Here is a 21,252-nt window from a genome sequence, read left to right as displayed (position 1 = left end):
AATAACTAGCCCTGATCAAGAGCATCTTCCCTCCCTGACTAGAAAATGCGTGTGAGTTACTGGCATAACAGCTTAAATGCAGAAACTGCTGCAAAATATTTTGTGTCTTCAGAAAAAGAAGGAAAGGAGTTAACAGGGGACAAAAATATTTTGTACTATTTAACTCTGATGCTGCAAGAGCTCTCCTGTTAGTGAAATATACAGCCTGGTATGGTGGGGGGGAGCAATTTTCCAGAGATTTCTGTACTTTTTTCCAGTTCAAGTTGCTAAATATCTTTTTTAATAACCCTTTGTCTGTTAGCACATCTATTGAATGTGGTTGTGTTGATGCTGTTTATATGTCACCTTCTCATTTTGTTTCATTCTGAAAGACCTTGCCTCAAATATTCACTGTCTTCTGATGAGTTTATTGTTTGATTGTTCTCAAAAATACATAATCTTGTTCTATTTTTTTTTTGGGGGGGGGGGGGTTAGTATATAGACATGTCACTTGCATATAAGCTTTTCAGGTTAGATTTCTGTTAAATGAAAATGTCACTTTGTTATGTCTTGGGTAAATGACAAGAAACTTCAATTAATTATGCTGGAAAAAAAAAGAATTTTGTATGGTAGTATTTGGTAGCCATTACTCACACCCAAATCAATGTATTTCCCCTGGCTTTTATAAAAACGGTAAGGAGAGGTTTGCAAGAATGCAGGGAGAGAATGGGCTTTCATTAGTTTAACATCTTTCCCTTTGTGCTTTTAAAACAGTATTTAATAGATTGCTGATGTGGACAAGAATCAAGTCACAGGAAAGAAGACTGTCAATATGCCATGACTCGCTAAAAAGCAGAGTGCAGCAGCTCTCATTATTTTTAAACACAGGAGCGTTTGTAATGTAGGAAGGTTCTTGGGTGATGTTCTGTGCAGCCACTTGCTAGCGCTGTGCAGCCTTAATGCTGCCAAAAGCCCTGTGTGCAACCTGGGAATTGGGGACCATGGCATCTTCAGGAGCTGGGAGCCTGCCTATGGATGGGCTGGTTACTGAGCTGTAGCCATATTTTATCCCAGCAGCCATGCCAATGTGTTTATCCAGCAGCTGGGGTAAGAAATAGGTAAAGGTGTGCTGCAGTGACATTTAAACTGGGAAGACTTTTTAGCTGGTTTTGCCATTCTAGTTTTCTGTACTATTCAGCTTCACTACTGCTGATTGAAGAAGTGGGTTTGTATGTAGTTAATGATAGCTGTTCCAGCAGCTGTAGCTAGCTCACAGTGTAAAGATAAGAATATTGTCACTAAGTAGTTGTGGATGCCCCATTGTGTCCAGAGAAGCTGTGGATGCCCTATCCCTGGAAGGTTTCAATGCCAGGTTGGATGGGGCTTTGAACAACTTGCTCTAGTGAAAGGTGTCCCTTTCCATGTCAGGAGCATTGGAACTAGATGATGTTTTCCAACCCAAACCATTCTCTGATTCTCTGATATTTATCACCAGGACTAGTTTCTACCCAGTGAAGCTGGTTTAGAGCCGGTGGGAGAAACTGTCACTGGATGGTTTCAAGTGTTGTCACTAATTGTGGGCTTTTCAGCATCTCCTACGCAACAAAAATTAAAGAATAAATCTGATCAGTGTCATCAACATTCCTGGAAACAAATCTTAGCTTATTTTTCAGATATCTCTAAATCTACCTTGTGCACAAAGTTAGACTCAGAAGTATTGATGTAACTCAACTGAGAACTAAAAGGACGAAATTGCCTAGAATATTGTTCAGCTTTCCCAGGTGTGCACAAAATCCAACATCTACACCATGGTCATTAGAAAAAATGTGATGCTAACTTCAATTAATGCAGAAGTGATCATATATAGATAATTTCTAGTGTCTACATTCTTGCTCTTGCAGAAACAGCTGCTAGGTAGAAGTCTGGTTGCAAAGAAGGATCCAGTTGTCAAACATTACAATTAGCAATACTGTGCTTTTACAAGCAATATTGACTGTGCTTCCATTTGAGTAATACTTGGAGAATAATTAAGTGGCTAACATTTTTGCAGCTTTTTAAGAGCCCACACAAATGAGCTGGTGCATCTACTGTAACTTTCACAGCACTGGAGGTTGGTGATTTTTGTCACATATGTGGAGTTTGCAGAGGCTGTTGCATTGTATCAGACCATGTAGCGAAGAGCAGGAGAGTTCAACTGATGGAATCTATGTTACATTTTGACATTACCTGAAAAAATACTTGTGGAAAATGCATTTACTCAGTTTGATCACCGAATGCTTTTTTCATTAGGTTATGCTTAAAACACTTGAAGCTTGAAATTTTCAGATCAAATACAAGGTTTTAAAAATAATGTTATTTTAATTGGTCTTCTATTAGGCGCAGCTGGGAAATGGTGGTGTATGAAATGATGCTGGCATCAGTTGCTACAGTGATAAGTGCTTGTTGATGTATTGTTTTGGTTTGCTTCTTCTCATTTGGGACACTTTGGGGTTTTCTTAAGTAATTCAGGACAAGTTCAAGCTGGACCTTTTTATATCTACCTTTTACACAAAGAGGTTGTCTCTAGAAAATTCTTAACACTTGAACACCCCTATTTTTGTTATGTAGACATGTGCTGAGACCAACAATTGGAAACAATTTTCATTCTGGTGAATGGCAGGAACAATATAAATTGAGTGGAGAGGGAAGGACAGGAAGGGTGGTTTGAATCACTTCTCTGTGCTCAGAATTAAGTGGGTTTGGAAGTCTGCTCATTTCTGAGTGAGTGAGCTACAGGAGACCAACACTTGATGCTAATCTTCTCTTTTGGTTCTATTTCACTGAGGCAATTATAGGGGTTTGTGTTGTTGCAATTTCCATGGCATGCAATAACTTACTAGCTGTCTAGTCTTTGTTTATTGTATATCCAATAAAGTCTGGACTTGATTGTGAGGAAAGCTGATACTGCTGCTGCACAGCCATAACTTTGTAAGGTGCTATTTTTCTACTTCATTCCATGGGTCCTGTAACTGGGACTTGAGCAGGGGGCAAGCATGTTTTATAGTGTAGCCAGCAGTAACTTTTGTGCCAAGGTTAGAGAAGTGTGTAAATTGGTAAGTGAAAGATTTACTGCTTTTAGTCCCTTGAAGCCGATAAATCATCTGTGTGTGTTTAATGAAATAATTATTCTTGTGTCTGACAATACAGGCACATGACTACCAAGCATTCATTACACCTATTTGTGTGTATAACCTCAAATATTTTTATATTTCACATGGTTTACTTTTTTAATACAAGAAAATAATTTCATAAAATACATGGAGGGAGGGGATTTTGTGATGAGCACATAGGTTCTGCATGCTCTAATCACCTTCAAGATTTTGTTATGGGTCTTGTGCAAAATATTGTAATGGTTTAAAGTAGTTCTTCTCTGGTATATTATTTTTGTGGGTTGATTCTGATACTGATAGGATATGGAATCTTTTAGGGCAAACCTCCTACAAATGGTGTGAATTTCTAAACTTCCTCACAGCATGAGTGTTTTTTTCCAGTTGTAAAATGCATCTCCTTTGGATAATAATCTATTTGGGATTAATAATTTCAATAATATATATTGACATATTAATGTGATCATCGATGTCTTGAGACACTTTATCTTTTGTTATTGTTAGGCTGAAACAGAAATTAGTGGGGTTTTTTACCCCTCTTCAAATTGTAAAGGTTTGAGAGGTACACAAAACGTATTTGATGTTTTAGTACTCTAGTGGGCTCAACAGACAGTAGCATCCTTTGTGCAGATGTGTGCCTCTGGGCTGGTGCTGATTTCTAGAAAAGCTAAATTTAATATGTGTGCAAAGCACTTTTGTGATTGGTTTCTGGACAGTGGTTTTGTGTTAATATAGAAATAAAGGTTTATGTGCTTTTTAAACCATTATTTTCATGTGTATTAGCAATAAGCACCTCAAATATTCATAAGTATGGTTTATAGTATGTAGACTTTTGTGTACAATCACATCAGGACAAATACAGAATCATAGAATGGTTTGGGTTGCAAGGAACCTTAAAGTTCCTCTAGTTTCAACCTCCCTGCCATGAGCAGGGACACTTGCTAATATACTCTGATATAAGTATTTGTGCACACACATGCCCATAAATATATACATATCTATGCAGAATAAAAAGACACAAAGTTTTAAAGAAAAAATTAGTAGTTTATCTAAATGTGAACCTGCCAGTGTTTACTACCTCAGAGACAGATGGCAAACCAGAATCTACCACTTTCCACACTGTACTATAGTATAATTTCTGGTTTAAAATTTAGAGACTATTAAATCAGAACATGATCCCAAAATAGAAATATCTTTCACTGAGAAGAGATCAGGCTCTTGAGGGTTGAGGAGAGGCAAAGCAGTGTCTGTCAGTGTGAACAGAAGAAGAAAATGCGTAGCAGAGAGGACTGGTGTGGGTTAGAGAATGTCAGCATATACCTCTCCTGACCTGGCCATGATCTGTGTGCTGGTTAAAGTGCCTGTGCTGCTACCCTGTGATCTACATCAATGAATGATCCACTGGGAAAACTCACCTTGTCTCCAGCCCAAAATTAATTTGGTTTTATATCCTCAGGTGGAGGATATAAAGTTTTCCACTCACTGGTATGAATGTACATCTTAGGAGGGAGGAGGTGCCTTCTCGGAATGTGAAATGGTAGCTAAGTACAAATGTCTGTCAGTGTGTACTGCACTGATGGAAGGTGGGCTAAAAAGGAGCTTTCACAGGGCTGTTGGCAGCTCCTGAGCTGGGCCATGGTGTAACCAACAGGAGTGCTCTGGGGTGGGGGAGAGGAGACACTGCTTTCTTCAGCAGTGCAGACTTCAACCAGGTTGGTGCTTGAAATGGCAGGCTAGGTCCAAAGCAGCCATATTTTAGCAGAAAGGAGAAATTATATCTGGGGTGACTATGTGGGGAATTCCACACTGATTATTTAGAAGAGCTGATGTTGCCTGATCAGGAGAGTCTCTTCTTGAGCATAAGCTTCAATGTAAGTGAATGCAGCAACCTGAAACCTCAACAAAGCCAAATAATCTGCTGGGAATGAGGAGCAAGGAGCTTTCCTTGCTTCATTTTATTTAAGCAGATTAAATATGGTGGTTGTTTTGTGTTCTTTCTCTTTTTTTCCCCCCCTTCAGTTCTCCTTTTTTTTTTTTTTTTGTGGGAACTGACTTTGCATTATTTTGAGCTTGTCTAAAATGAGCATTTTTCAAGAATAAAGCTTTGTTCAGCTGATAAGGTAGTGAATCTGTGGTGTAGGTACCTTTAAATGATTCATCTTTCCAAAATGCATGAGAGGGTAAGAAAATGTTCTTCTGTGGAACTTAAAAAGGTCTTCTACAAGATGGTATTATGGAAATGAAGAAAGAAGCATTTGGCAGGAGTGGGTGGTGGTAAGGAAGAGTTTAGAAGGTAGGAAGGAGTGCCACTGAGAGATTGCCCTGGAGATTGTCACAGAAACCCCTTGGATCTCTAAGACACTGTAATTTTCAATAATATACATGTATGCCACGTTTAATGGAAGATCAGATTTTGTGTCTTCTACAAGAGGCAGTTAAAGTATTTAGTATTCTAAATAGTGAAAATGAAAATTAATGGATACTGCAAAAGCTTGTTTTCACCTAACTAGGGAAAGCAAGGCTGTTCCTGTCTAACATGCTGAGAAGGTAATATTACTCTGGAATAATAATTGAATTGAGCATTGAGTTCAACTTAATTCCATTGCAGCAGAGTGAAGCTAAAAATTATAAGGAAAAGACATCTAAGAGGAATGTAATATATTTGGAAACAATCTGTCTCCAGTTATATAAAATAAACAAAACAAACAAACAACCAAAAAACCTCAACACCCAAAAGCATCTAAGCAACCCTAGATAGCAAGTTTTGTGTACTTGGTATATAAGTGTGTTTTATTTATAGTTTTGGACTATGAAGAAGTAGTTCATGTAAAAATTGTGTTTACAAATGTAAAAATACAAAATTGGCCTGTGATGTCATTTTCACTTAGATCACCGGATCCTTCAGGCTGTGGATGTCATCTTTGTATACTGCTTTACTCAGTGATTCCTCTTTTAAAATAATGAATGTTCCCTTTCCTCCTGCTCTCACATTAGTGATTACATCTAATTCAATAGCAAATCCAATTTAGAAAATTTTTGTAGTCTGCTTGTCATAGTCTTTTAGATTGATGACTTCAGGAAAAAGTTTCCTGGAGTTTTTGTATGTGTTTTGTTCTCCTGAGTGTCCAATTTGCTTCAAACTAGACCTTAGCACAAAGTTTTATCTCTCAATCTCACCAATGTTAACCATTGTCTTCCTTTCAAAATATTGGTTTCAAATTCTTATCCTGTGTTCAAACTCTCAGTAGACAAGTGAGTCATTATTTTTTTCTGGTCATTGAAGATGGAGAGAACTTCAGTAGAAATGTATGATAGCAACTGGCTGACGTAGCAGGCAGGCAGGAGTAAAAGCTTTTGACAGCATTTGCAGAGGAATCAAAGAGAAGCACTTGCTGTGTGCACTGTCTTGGAAAGGAACACTGAGTTCCCAATACTTTATTACATTTAAAAATGGTAACTTTTCCTGGCAAGATGTAAGTCAAGTCAAACCCACTATTTTAGTGGGGAGCAAAAGAAGTAATGATGTTTGCAGTTCTTAATGTTTTAATCCATTGTTCTGCTGTAAATGGAAAAAAACCCCAGAGATAAATAGCCTCAGAAGGCATTTTTACGGCTTTTGTGGTTCCAAATGTTCTAGTTTTAGCTGCCACAGGAGAGGTTGTATGATTTGAGAAAATGGTTGTTTCCAGTTAAGGAACAGAAACATTCCATTTTATTTTGTTTCAGATTATCATGTATTGTTCAGCTATAACATTTCGCATGGTTAAAATTGGGCTACTCAAAACAGAACCATTATCTATTAATTGGTTTCTCTCTGTATGGATTCCTACTGTAAGTGTTCACACAGAGGAACACTCAGTGTTTGGAGCATACTGATGAGCAGTACCCTCACATTTACCTGTCCCTAGTGCTTAACGCTGTAGTTGACCTGGAGCTCCTGGTGTGGTTTTCTGGACTTTCTTAATGCCCAGTGGAATATTCTTCAGTTATAGAAGCATGGAATGGCTTGGGTTGGAATGAAAACTAAATATCATTTAGTTCCTATGCCCCTGCCATGAGCAGGGGCACCTTCCAGTAGACCAGGTTGCTCAAAGCCTCATCCAGCCTGGCCTTGAAAATTTGTAGGGATGGAGTAACCACAACTTCTCTGGGTAACCTGTGCCAGTCCCTCACAATCTTCACAGTAAAGAATCTCTACCTAATTTCAACCTACTCTCAGTTTCAAGCCATTCACCCCTCTCCTATCACTCTTTGCCCTTGTAAAAACTCGCTCTCCAGCTGTCTTGCAGACCCCATTTTTCAAGTATTGGAAGGTGCTATGGGGTTTTGTAAGGCTTTTACTGTCAAAACCATCTCAGTTTTGGCAGTGAAAGCTCTGCTTATGGGGTGTTTTCACTCAGTGTTGCTGGTGATGTCCCTCTGTGAGGAAGTAGGAGTAGCTGGCATTGTGCCTTGTTCTGCCAGGCTTCAGACCCCCAGGAGCTCGAGAGGTTAAACTTTTTGAATAACAGGGCTGTGCAGGGGGCTCTGCAGTGGGAATGGTGTGGTCTCTACCAGGCCCCATGCTCAGCTATGCTGCTGTCCTGACAGTGGTTCTGAGTACAAGTTCTTCAATCTCCAGTGGTTTGAAAGTGAATATAATATGGCAAAAACTGCTATACTGTTTGCCATACTGCAAACACTGATCTGACATTACCTAGGTGATGGGAAATTGTCTGTGATCTAAATGGGGAAAAAATATAGCAAACTATTTAAACATTTCTGTATATGATTGGAAATCTAATCCTCAATTCATCATTACTTAATAATATTTTATACTGGATTTTGGAACTATTGCAGAAAATTTGAACATTTTTAAAGATGTAGTCTTGAAAATGCATATTTGAATATTATTGTTAGTCATTCAGTCACATTATGTTGCACAAAATCAGATATTATTCCTTTATTTTGATTTACTGCTTTTCATCTGCTGTACTTTGAGTTACGTTGGGGAATTTGGTGCAAGGGGTTAGTGTGGTAGTCTGTGTGTATAAACACTATTTCTGTAGAACCACAGATGTTAACAAGCAATTTAGTTGTAGTAGAAACTGTAGGGCAAGTGTAGAAGCTTCTGCTATTTCTTTTTTGTTTGTTTTTTTTTCCCCACAATATAATGCAATTGAATTAATGCTTTGTCCTTTGCAAAACTAAAAGTGTTTTTCTTCTAGCCCTGTCAGTACTGTCCTACTCTCTTGTCAGAGCATTTTCAGTTCAATTCTTTAATTCATCCTGAAGGGTTTGAATGACCCCAGACCTTCCCACAGGCTGAGTCAGTTGTACCTGCAGCTTTTTCCAGCCTGTGAAACTTCTTATTTTGTGGGTTTCTTTTTAGTTGTTAAAGTATATTCTGGCAATCAATGAAGTAAATATTTAAAGTTTGTTTACTTCTTGCTATTGTAGGCATTGGATCAAGACAGAACTGCACTACAGAAGGTGAAAAAATCTGTGAAAGCAATATATAGTTCGGGGCAAGGTAAGACATTGTTTTCAGTTTTACACAAGAACAAAAGCATTTAATTTCAAGTTTGAGATGTCTTGCAATTCATCGTGCTGAAATGTATAGCATAGGAAATGCTTATCTGTTTAGGGATGTTTGGACATCAAAATTTTCTTTCTTTACTTCTGATTATACATCAGGTTAATGTGCTCGCCAGTTCTTTTACCCTCATATTCCTTCTTAGTGGTCTCTAGGAGAATCCCATGGGTAAATTTTCCTGCTGTCATAATATTTCAAGAATTACCTTAAACTAGAACAGTGACAAAAAAGGGTTCTCAACTGAATTTTTAGGAAGCACTTATAAGTGAAATAAGATTTAGAACTCGTTTAAAAAGTAAATAAATAAAAAGAAATATCTGGTTTTGTTTAGTCAACATGTGCTCTCCCTTCATAATGTGTTTCTCTTCTTGCCTAAAATCAAAATTATGTATTTCCCTTCTTACCTAAAATTGTATAGTTATATAATTGTTTTGCTTACTTGAAGACCCTGTTGATGTTTTACTGGGACTACAGTATTACTTTGGGAGGTTATTTGGTTAGAATATTAATTGACATTCAGTTTGAGTGCAGTAACAAATGGTGATCAAACACATCAATGTACAAATTTGGTTTTAAAAGTGCTATAACTCTAATGCTTCTACCTCTTCTTCTCTCAAGTTCTACAAACTGTGCCAAAGACAGATAGGGTAGCAGAGCTCTGCACTTGCCAGTGATCTTCTGGTTGTAAATACATGATTTTAGAAAATCCCAGTTCTAATTTCCTACCATAATAATAATCAGTTTAGCAAATATTTTCCATATACAGAGCTCCTTCTGAGTGCTCTTAGTTTCTGTGTTTATGGAAGTGTCTGGGATTTTTAATATCTTGCAGATTCTTAACTGTTCTGATTTGCCAATCACTGATGTTGGTTTGCTAGCACCATGCTTTAATTAGCTGTGATTTCAGTTGTTGATAAATGGTTCCTAATAGACTGTGAAGCCTGATATAAAGTGAGAATAGTATTTGGTGCAAGTGTATTTAGTTTTATGCTTTTAGAAGTATACACATGCTCCAATAAGTTTTTCTATTTGAGAGTACTTACTTAAATAGAGTTTTGAAAACTGAGTTTCAAAACTGATGAAAAGTATAGAATACATTAAAGGTGTTTCTGCCTGTTTTGAAACTTCTAAATGTCAAACATTTGAGTCTTGTGCTAAAAATAATATTGTTGTTGAGGCCTGTATGTAAGGCAGTACTATATGATTAATTACTTGCATTGAATAAAAGCAATAGAAGGTGGGTTAATGGCTTTGATTGGGTGTTCTGCACTTCAAAAGGAGCAGAGATGGGCAGCTGGTTTTTAATTTTTTTTTTTACATTTTAAAATATTTTTTTATCAAGCCTTGTTTCAAAGGTACAAGTTAGTAGGAATTCATTTGGCTCAAGAAAGCTTTATGCATAATCCTCTAGCTCCCTCTTCAGAATGCTGCTGTCATAGGCTCTTGCAATGAAGAGCTGTGTGCAGGAGGGAGTTCATGCAGTGACTGATAAACTGGGATTGGTAAAGCCAAGACCAAAAACGTGTTACACATGTGAAACCTTAAAAATAAATGTGAAGTGAATCAAAACTCAAGCTCATTTTGTCTCCTTGTACAAGGAAAATTGCTGAACCAGCTATTTTCTCGTGCTTCAGTCTATTCAGAAAATAGATTTTATTGGTATTTAAATAAAGCATTCCAGAAACAGCTGTAAAAAGAATTGGGGTTTATCAGTTCAAGAAAGTATTAAGTGGCTATTTTTATATTTCAAAAGAAAGCCTCTAACTACATTTTGAGAACCTAGAATTGGAATTTTGTTTTACAAATTTTATTGTTTGCTACCATATTTAATTTACTAGACTAGGAGAAGGTTTTTTAGTACTCCTTTGCTTCAAAATCTCAGTTGAGAACTCCAGCTGAACTGGTGAGAAAGAGTTATTCAGGGACAATAGAAATTCTTTCTTCAGTTCAGTAATTCAATTCATACTCTACCAAAAGCCATAGCTAGTTTGTTTTTGTTTGTTTTTTTTTGGTTGTAGTAGGTTTTTGGGATTATTGGGGTTATTTTGTTTCTTTGGGGTTTTTTTGTTGTTTCTTTGTTGTTTTTTTTTGTTGTTGTTACTTGGGGTTTTTTTTAATGTTTCTTTTGGGTTTTTTTAAATGTTTCTTTGGGTTTTTTGGTTTTTTTTTGGTTTGGGTTTTTTGTGGTTTCTTTTAGTTTTTCAGAGGTTTGTTTTGTTTGGGTTGAGTATTTTTTTGGCATTTGGTTGGTTGTTGGTTTTGGTTGGTTTGGGTCTTTTGTTTTTGGTTTGTTTTTTTTCTTTCCTGAGTAACATTTGAATATTGACAGTGACACAGTGCAGTGTCTCATGCAGAATTCTTCAGGAAGGCTGAACCTTGTGGTGTGTTGGTTTGTTCTTTCCAGTGCTGAATTACCAACCACAAGGGCCTCTGGTCTGTTACAAAGAGCTTTAACATCACCCAAATACTTTCTGCTCTTCCTGTGCTTCCCTCACCCGTTTGTCATATTTACACTTAGAGTTACTGCTGTGGAAATGAAAACTTACCAACACTAGAGTATAGAAAACCCTTAGCAATGTCCCTTCCCTATTTTCATTTCTGAAAGTCTTGCATGGGAAAGGACTGTTTATGGAAATACAAGCACTTTCTCAGCACTTGCTCCCTGTCTGGCTTGCTGTTTACTTCTGGCATGATTGATTGTGTCTGTAACTAGGAACCCTTCTTATGGCAGGGGTGCTGAAATCATGGAGAATCTGTTCTGACTTCCTTTCCTCTAGGTTTTGGATTGGATTGTAACAGCAGTAGATGGCACAAATTTATTTGCTGTAGACTTTTCAATAGCTTTTTTTTTCCATTATTTCCCTGGGATAACTCCCAAATATAATCAAAAGAGTTCAGACAATGGAGAAATAAAAGCATAAAATCCGTACAAGACCAAAGGTACTGGGATGGCTCAGCAGTTTCACATGGTTTCCCACAATGTTCAACAGCAGATGCTCGAGGAAGAAGAAAAATGGTTCAAAGATGGAGTGTCTTTTAAGCACTTTGTTTAGCACTTTCTCAGCTCACACTGACATGAAGGCTCAAGGAATTACCTTGAGTCAGAAGTTATATTATGATGTTTCATACTTCTTAATGGGCTTCTGCCACTTATTTTGTCCAAATAATTTGAATGAATGTAAATCTTTATCGTTCAGTCTTGCATCAATCTAGTTAAATTCTCCTGTACAAAGTTCCCCAGTGCATGTTCATGTTCTTCAAATCTTAAGTCACCTGTGGAGGACACTGTCCCTACCCATGTCTCACAACATTGGTATCAAACCCACCAAAATGACATATTTTATATGAAATTTAGGGAGCTTTGCATGTTCTGGGCATGAAAGCTTGTAAGAGACTTTGAAATGCCAAAGCTTGCTAGAGTAGAGCCAGAGGAGTTTTTGGTGGATGAATCCAAACTTTGTTCTGTGGACCATTCTATATCTTGAAATAGGTTTGAGTTGTTTCCATTATTACTCACGGTATCTCTCTTCTGAACTCAGCAGCTCTAGAGGGTTTTGAGGGTTTGTTTTTTTTTGTTGGTTTTTTGGTTTTGGTTTTGTTGGGTTTTTTTCCCACAGAAACCATCACATTTAAATCACATTTAATCATTCTCACTTTCTTTTTCCAAAATGGAAACATAGACTTCCTTTTCTAAAGTAGAGAAGAGGAGAACTGAATTTTGGGCAGCAGGGACAGGAACTGCACACAATATTAAAGGTTTAAGCCCACTATGGCAATATTTTGATATTGCTCTATTGCTTGCTGTGTTTCTTCCTAATTTCTGATGTGCAGCTTTGTTTTGCTTGGTACTGAAAGTCAAGATGATAAAACTCCAGAACTTTTCCTTGTAATGTCTAGTAATGCAATAATTTCCTTAAAGTTAGGACTGGTGCTGCACTGCCTCTAATGCACACATCCATGCACTGGCCACTGAACATGAGATTCCTCTAACTTGGGAACTGCCCTGGTGGGAGCCTCTTGCTATAGACTGCACAATTAGTGGGTGTATGTAGAGACTTCTGGTTCATTGGTAACCTTCCTCTGGTGAGAAAATGAACACTTCATTCTTTTCTTTCATCCACATATTTTTTTTACCTGCCTTTCCTCCTTGTGAGGCTCATCCTTCTTCATCTGCTTATTTCCTTTCAGTGTTTTTGTGAGGGAGAGAACTTCTTGGAAAATCAATAGTTTAATGCGGACTTCCTTTCCCTATATGCTTGTTGATCTCCTGGAGGTGGGAGTTTTTTGATGTAAAATTTCCTTTTTATAAAACCTGTGTTTCTTGTTCAGCATTTTGTATTCATCAACATGTCCACCAATTCTGTTCTGCACTGTAGTTCCTACAAATAGCCTGGGGAATATATAAGGAATATTGCTGCTGGTGCATACTTGAATTCTCACTTCTCTCTGGAGCTTACTAAAATAGCTAAAAATAGCTATTATATTTGATTTTTTTTTCCTGTAGTGTTAAGGCTGGTATAAATAAGAGGCTTCATTTTGTAACTGTATAGTTTGCCTATTTTATTATTTTGTACATGTATCTAAGTGACTTGCCATTGCTCACGTTGCCAGATTATAAGACTTTTACTGCTAGATTTGGTATAAAGCCTCTGAAGCCGAGGAGAAAGAAAATTCTTCCATAAGAACATCTTCAAGCATGTCAGTGATGAACAGAGATGCAAAAAAGAAGTAATTTACTTTTCTGGGCTGGGTTATCTCTCAATGCTTTTGTACTGTGATGATCTAGAGAGCCTTGCAGACTCAGTGAGATGTTTCTTGCTCTGAAATATGGAAAGAGGCTTTTATTACTTTTCCCTTGAACAATCTCATTCCAGAAGGCATATTGTTATCAAGTTCAGACAATTGTATAGTGGTCAAATAATTTTTTCTATTATTTTTTCATTATATTTCAGCTTTGTGAAGAATGAAATGAGAAAGAGTGGGTTTTTTTATTTCAAGTAATTTCTGCCATCCTTTTTAACCTTGCCAGCTTTCTTGCTTTTCTAAAGCCTTTCTGAGTCATCTTTCATTCATAAATGCATCTTGGCTCTGACTTTGGTTATTTTTCCTCTGGCTGTCCATGGAACAAAGCTGTTTTAGAAGAAGGTTAAAAATAGTTGAAAGTTGATAAAAATTCTAAAATATTTTTGTTAATCCCACATACAGAATAATTCTTATTAATTTAGACATTCTTCAGGTTTCTTTGGGCATAATCAATGATAAAAGTAATGTTTTTCTTCTGTAAACTATTTAATTTTTTTGTGCTTGTGTTCTTCAGTGTTTGCAAGGTAACATATCTGAACAAAACTGTTGTAGAGGAAGGAAATTTTAGGCCTTTAATTTCAGCAATGTGTTTTGTAGGTCCAGCATATAAAGACTATCCTTTTACCTCTCTCTGCAGTATTTGTGCTTCTGTGGCCTTACTTAATATGCACAAGTAGAGAGAAATGTCACTAGGCTCAGAGGCACATGCCAAAATTCTGATAATTTTTGAGTGGGAAATAAACACAGCATTTAATGAATGCTGTGGGTTGCAGTGAAAGAGTACAAATTCTGGGAGTCTCATTTAAATATTTTCTGTTCATCCTGGGAAAAGTTTCCCACAGGGTCACTTTAGGCATGGACAGCTGCAGGTGGCTGCCTGGGAATGCACTCAGGTGGAATTGAGCCCTGTGCTCCCTGCTTCTGGAAGTGCTGCTGTGCAGCAAAGGGCTGCTGCAGAGCTGCTGTGGCTGCCATTCCTTCCTGAGCTGTTGGATCTGCATGTCCAGAGGCATTCCTGTTATTTCCTTTTAACACTTAGCATTTCCCCAGTATACATGCTGGAGCTCAGACGTAAGGGATGCCACAGCATTATTGTGCACTGGCAGCTGGGAGGGTTTTCTCAAACCAAAGGTAAATTCTGTGCTGAATGTTGCCTGGAGTTGAAGGTGTGGATTGTGGAGGAGATTTCAGCTTTCAGCTCAGGAAGTGCCACTGCTGTATCCAGGCCAGTATCCTGCTTTACACCACATCTGCCACACTCTGGTGACATTCTCAGCATGGGCTCAGGGGCTGGTGGCCTTGCCAGCTCCCACTGGGAAGGGAATGATGAGTGAGGCCCCTTTGAAGGGAGCTGTGTTTGTCTGGGTGCAGAGTCCTTCCTCAGTTTTCCATGATCCTGGCATGCCTCAGGGAGCTGCTGAAGGAGCAGGATGTCTGGCTGGGGAAGCTGTTCTATTTTCATCACAGTGCTAAGCATTGCTTACAATATTGAAAAGACATGATTCAGTTCTGGAAGACAAATCTTATTCCCTGTATGTACTGCTGTCAGTGATCCTGTCTCACTCTTAGGGTTATTAAAGTCTTGTATGAGGACTTGTATTTAAGAAAGTAAATATTGTGCCTATTACAGCTTTCTGTATCCAAAGGAAGTTCTATTAGGACACCAGGAAGTAATTTCTGAGTGTATGAGGCACCTACATTGAGATTAAAGAATGCTCTTTTCTCTAAGCATGCCAGGTTTCACATTCCATATTTTAGTGTAGGCTGCATTGCAGATTTAATTTTTCAGCTATGTGCATTTATGGTCGAGTAGGGAATTGCCTTACCTCTTTAATAGAAAATATTTAATCTCCTTTTGCAAGATTTACACTGATACTTATGTAGAAATTGAAAATTTCTTATTCTTACAGAATACTTGCATTTTGTGTGCCTTTGGTAAATACAGGAGTATTCCTTTTACTTCACCATGAAAACTTCATTTCTAGATTTAGGCAATTTGTAGTCTGGGATTCTTGAGAATTTCCTCTATATTGTTCTAGGACAATGATCTGCTTCCTGCTTCCTCTTTCTGACTGGAATTTCTTTTGCCTTTCTACAGATAAAGAAACAAGCTTCTTCAGCTCTTTTTCACTCTCTTTATGAAAAATTTTTTAAAAATGCTCTATGAAACAACACAGTGTTTAAAATCAAAATGCTGGGAAATGCTGTGGTGGAAAAAGTGCTTCAGAGCAAGGACAGGGATTCCATGATCTAGCAGGGCTCTTTCTGACCTTCCATTATCCTTCCTTTTCCTTCAGCACAGCTGGATATGCCATGCTTGAGCTTTACTCAGCTAGGGCTTAAGCTAAAGCTCCTTCATAGATAAAGTTCTCTGTGTATCTTTGTGCAGAAGCTTTTGCATCAAAACAAAATGTATATTTTATCGTTATGTAGTGGTTTCCTGGAGTTCAGTGCTAAGCTATTTGATTAAAATTGTATGCTTTTGGAACAGTTTTCTTAAAAAATACAGTTTAAATTGCAACTCTGTATTAACATACGATTCAATATTTGGCCTCTTGAAAAACCTCAGTATTAATGTCTGGTTTTTAGAATGTGACTGGTGTGATGTGTGAGCTTTGGGGCTTGGTATTGGTAAATAAGGATTGTACTTTTTTAACAGGTTTTGACATTTTTTTTGTTGGAGCTTTGGTGCAATGTTGAGTATCTGCAGTAGAGTATCTTAGAAGAGTTAACTGTTTAACTCTTCACCAGCTGTTTATTAAAGTCCAAATAGACTTGTGAATTGTGAGACATTATTAATGAGAAATTGTTTGAAACTTATGTCTTTTGTTTTTTCCTTACCTTCTATCATTTGAGTCATGATTTGTAATTCAGATGCTCTCAGGAAATATCATAACTTGAAAAAGAAAAAACTTTGGAGATTTTGGGAAAAAAAAAGCACAATACCTCCTGGCAACTATTCTCCCTTTCCCTGCCTCCCTTGCTTTGCTCAGAACTTGTGCTGGTTCTGTAGCTCTGTGCTTTTGTGTTTGTGGTTTACAGAAAAAAGCCCACATAGTAAGCCTGGGAGATTCATCAAAGTGAAATATTGATTTAATTAATACTAATAATATCCTCTAAGAGTGGTAAAGGTGATAAAGCCTTTCCCAAAGGGCTGTAGTGGTAAATTTTCTATTTAAGGCACTAAAATAGAAGTAACAAAAATTATGCGAACACATGCCAGAAAGGAAACTAAATAGAAGCAGGAAAGACATTTCAGATACAACAGTTTCTAATTCATCCTTGAGTCAAGGATATTTCTCACTTTCACTGGCTTCAGCTGCATTGTCTTGGTTCTGACCTCTCTGTATGTGCAGTTTGCTATTAAATACACTGGAATGAGTCTTTGGCTGTGTACCAATACACATTCTCTTATCTGGGAAAACTCAGTGTACAGAGCAGGCAAAAAGGGAACCTTTGTAAGATGTTTCTTCTTTTGAACTTAGTCAGATTCAGACTTGGTCTGCTTACTTTTATATCTGATACTTTTGACATTTTTGTTCTGTAAAAATGTCCAACATTTCAAAAGAAAAGTTCATGTATGCATGAAAGTTCCTGTAAGTGGGCAGCTAAAAATTCAAATGTTATTTACAAAACAAGCTTATATTGTTTCACTGATGTATTCTTGATCTTATTACTCTGTCAGTAGCTACAAAGTTTTCTTCATTGCTGTATTACAAATTTCAGCTTGCTGATTTAAAAAGCATATATATGCCTATTGCTAAGGAGTGCTTTTTAATCTTAAAATAATTTTAATTTTCAGTAAATGTGTTGACTTGTGACTTTTCTCAAAGTACTGTTTATTAGTTTGTTGTTAAGTGTCAGTAAGCTTAAAATTATAATTGATTGGTGACAAAAACCTAACTTTTGATTTTTCTTTGCAGATCATGTTCAAAATGAAGAAAACTATGCACAAGTACTAGATAAATTCGGAAGTAATTTTTTAAGTCGGGATAATCCAGATCTTGGCACAGCTTTTGTAAAATTTTCCACACTTACTAAAGAATTATCAACACTGTTGAAGAATCTGGTGAGGAGTTTTGAACTTTCTTAGATTTTATCCTGTTTGACAATAAAGTTTAATACAAGAACTGCATGCATGATCATGATGACTAAGCATAATTTTTAAGATGCTTTCAGTTTTTTTTCCAAAACAAAACCAACAGTTTCTTCAGAGAGGTTCTCTAAAGTGTGTTTTTGCACACTCTGTGTTTGATGGTTAATTGGCAGTTAAGAAGGTAAATATAAATGTTGAGACATCCCTTGAGTCATCATTCACAAGTGATTGATGGTGATCTATACCTCATGGAGCTTAATTGTAAATCATCCCTTCACTTGAAGTCTTGTTAAAAACAATATCATTAGTTATGGCTGCTTTGTTTTACCACAAAAGGAGAAACATTCACTTTTTGGAAAAGAAATACATTTTTCTTACAGTTGGGCAAATTTCCAAGCTTATTTGGTGTGTGATACAAGTGGTGTTGTTTTTGGTGTTTTTGGTACAAGTGATGTTGCAGACTTGTCTTCCTATGGTCCCCAACGCAGCCATAGCTGCTGCAGGTCACAACAAAGGTCACTGTAGCAAAGTTCCCTGGCTTTGATAATTGCCCAAAACTGAGTCTTGTGCTTTCCTCTGTAGAGACTTCTGTCACTCTGGATTAATTTGACCTTTAATTAAAATTTAGCACACAATTAAAAGTAAGTATTTTAAAATGCGAATTGAAGTGCAGTTTAAGGACAGTTTGGGACTAGAACTCAAGTTTTTTGGAAGCTTTCTGGACTTTGTCATTCCTAGCAGGGCATCCACAGAAATTTTTAACTTATTTCAACTAGCAAAGGTGTCAGGCTTTATGTATTTATTAATTTAAAATAGTGCTGTTCAATCAGGAAAAAGCACTTTTAATTTAAGAAGCCACACTTATTCGAAACAACATTATACTATTTCAGCTAGATTATGAAGCATTATCTACCTAAATTCTGGTTGGCAGGATTCGAAATAGGGTGTTCACTAATTTACTTCATTCAGCAGTCTCAAATAGACAACAAACTTACTTTACAATTGCCTCAGCATTTTAAAACCATTTACTTTTCTTATTTTTATTCCTGAGACAGAAAATTCTGCTTTGTTGTTTTTAAGCATCATTGTTTAATAAGATTACAGTGAAAGAAAAAAAAGATGTTTATAGCAAAATAGAAGTTGAGATCCATTGAAAAATGGATCCTTGAGAGAAGGACTCTGTTATGTCACTGATAAAGCCCCAAAGTAGGTGCTGAACCTGATGTTGATAAAATTAATTGGAAAAATGGCAGGAGTTATTAAGATGAATGGCAGGATAATAGGTTTAGGGTTTTTTTGTTCTTTTTTTACCTAGAACAGATTGTTGATGCCTTATTTAATAACGGCACAATAAAATAAGGAATTGTCTTGAAAGACATAAAGATGAATAAGGACTGGACCTACATAGTAGACAAAGAAAAAAATGCTTCACAAATTTGGATCCTTTTTGTTCCATCTTTTAACTTCAATTATGATTCATTAAAATTTTCATAGTAATTGTGATATTATGGATATTTCATGAGAAGGAGGGTACAAAATAACTAACTTTCTTCTTCGTCAATTATGGAGTGAATACTATTAGAGTGGTATTCACTTACAATGAAGTAAACCCAGCAACTTTTATTAGATATACAACTTCTGGAAAGCATAATTTTGAAATGATTGCTTAGCATAAAAGGACAAAAATAAAAGCATGTTCATTAATTGCTTTAACAAGGCAAAATAAGTTACTGTGCAGTTTTTACTATTAACTGTTGATGTTATCATTAAATAGAATGTCTGAAGCTTAAAATTTATGAATATAATTTTAAGTTGTTGAATTATTGTTATTATCTTATAAGAAGGACGCACATTGACCCTTCAGTAAGACTTCATAAAGTTAAAACATTGGGATTGGCCATTGCCAACCCTGGTCTCTATTTTCAGCAAACTCTGAGTGTCCCACCAGAATAATTTTCTCTGTTTTTATGCTTCTACCTCCATGGCCATTTCAGGTTTCATTCTTTATGCAGTAATTCATTATAATAGTGCATTTAAAAGGTACCTACAGACCTGTGTATATGAAAATGAGTGTGTCAGTATCTTTACATTGATCTAGATGAGGTTTTGGCAGAACATTTGTAGCAGTTGCAGATTATTTATTTTGAAAATTTGCTTTATTCTTGCCTTTTTCCAAGTGTTTAAAGCCTGTTTTCCTCTACCACTCTTTGCTGTAAATGTCCTCAGCTAATCTTTGCAGGCAAATTTTCTTTTGTTCACAACCCTAACTAAATTCTCATATGCGTTTCCATGTGTTAAGGGGTTTTTTTCCCTTTATTTTGTTCTATATTGAGACTGTTTTGCTTTATCAGATTGTTTCCAGTTCATTTGGGCTACTGTTTTATCAGGTCTTCAATGATATAATAGATTATTGCAAATCCTTACTGTATTGGAGTAATGCACTGCTATTTAGCTTTCATTTTTTAAAAATTTTTTCTATAGCTGACATACAGTCATTTCAAGCCAAAAATTGATGGTTTGAGTTGATTATCTTTAATGGATACACCTGGAAAAATGAAAAAAAGGCTGCAGTATCTTTAGAATATATGAGGAGTTTGAGTGGAACACTAGATCTGGAGAACCTGTCTGAGTGGTTGTTTTGATATTCTTGTCCATAATCAAACAGGCATGAACCCAGTGGGGTGAAATTTAAACTCATAGGAGTTTAAGGGGATGTCACATCTACACAATGGACAAGGAAAGGAAAGGAACAGTGTTCTCAAAAAGGGGGGAATATTCAGAGAGCTGGTGCCTCTGTTTACTCCTTCTGTTCAGGGTTGAATTTAACATGTGCTTTGTCTGTTCCCTGCCTGTACCTCACCAGGTCCTTCTTACTCAGGAGGCTGTAGCCAAATTTGTACCCAAATGTTTGCTTCAAGAGGATTGGTATTCCCTTGAATTGCTTTCAGATTTTGCTTAGGTACTATTTGTAAAATTATGGATTTGTCACCTGAAGTAAACGTTAAATTTAGTTTGTTTGTATGTCTCATGCAAGTAAATGTTTATTAATTCTTCCCAGACTTGAATTTGCTTTGAATTTAGAAATGTGAGGTGATTGCAACTCGATTAATGAAGTTCAAAGAATTGTTGGCAGTAGTTTGATAAGATCATAATAAATCTTTTTGAATATAATGTTTTTGTTTCTAGCTCCAGGGTTTAAGCCACAATGTTATTTTCACTTTGGATTCTCTCTTAAAAGGAGACTTAAAAGGTGTTAAAGGGGTAAGTGTTGCAAACTAAATTTTTGTTTTATGTTCATCTGTCTAGTGACTGTTTTCCTTTTACTCATAAGAGTATTTCTTATGTTGGCATTTATTAATCATCCGTATTTAGTACAAAGAAGAAAATTGGCATGACTGCAATGATATCTAGATAATTTAATTGTAAATTGCTGTTTAATGTGCACAGGAAAGAAGTACTTTACAAGATTCAAACCCAATATTTTTTTCCAACTGCTGTCTGAAAAGTTTTGAAGAAAACAGTATTTTTGTTGCTATTAATTACATGATAGCTACAAAGAAAAAGTTAAAAAATATTCTAAGACAATTTTCTGTTTCCTAAGGACCTCAAAAAGCCTTTTGACAAAGCCTGGAAAGATTATGAAACCAAATTGT

The 21,252-nt window shown here is 36.5% G+C and overlaps 1 protein-coding gene across 4 annotated transcripts in view; it reads left to right on the top strand.

Moving 5' to 3' along the window:
• ASAP1 (ArfGAP with SH3 domain, ankyrin repeat and PH domain 1) overlaps positions 1 to 21,252 on the top strand; it is a 145,019-nt gene that overhangs the window by 65,877 nt on the left and 57,890 nt on the right. For all 4 annotated transcript variants that reach the window (XM_039715389.1, XM_039715387.1, XM_039715390.1 and 1 more), the window contains exons 4-7: positions 8,565 to 8,637; positions 17,427 to 17,572; positions 20,786 to 20,860; positions 21,201 to 21,250. In XM_039715389.1, the coding sequence (XP_039571323.1) occupies positions 8,565 to 8,637; positions 17,427 to 17,572; positions 20,786 to 20,860; positions 21,201 to 21,250 (344 nt within the window). The remainder of the gene's footprint in view (positions 1 to 8,564; positions 8,638 to 17,426; positions 17,573 to 20,785; positions 20,861 to 21,200; positions 21,251 to 21,252) is intronic.

Source organism: Passer montanus, unplaced genomic scaffold (genome assembly GCF_014805655.1).
Source record: "Passer montanus isolate IOZ18808 unplaced genomic scaffold, ASM1480565v1 scaffold33, whole genome shotgun sequence".
Lineage (NCBI taxonomy): Eukaryota > Metazoa > Chordata > Aves > Passeriformes > Passeridae > Passer > Passer montanus.
This window is presented reverse-complemented; position numbering and strand designations above follow the sequence as displayed.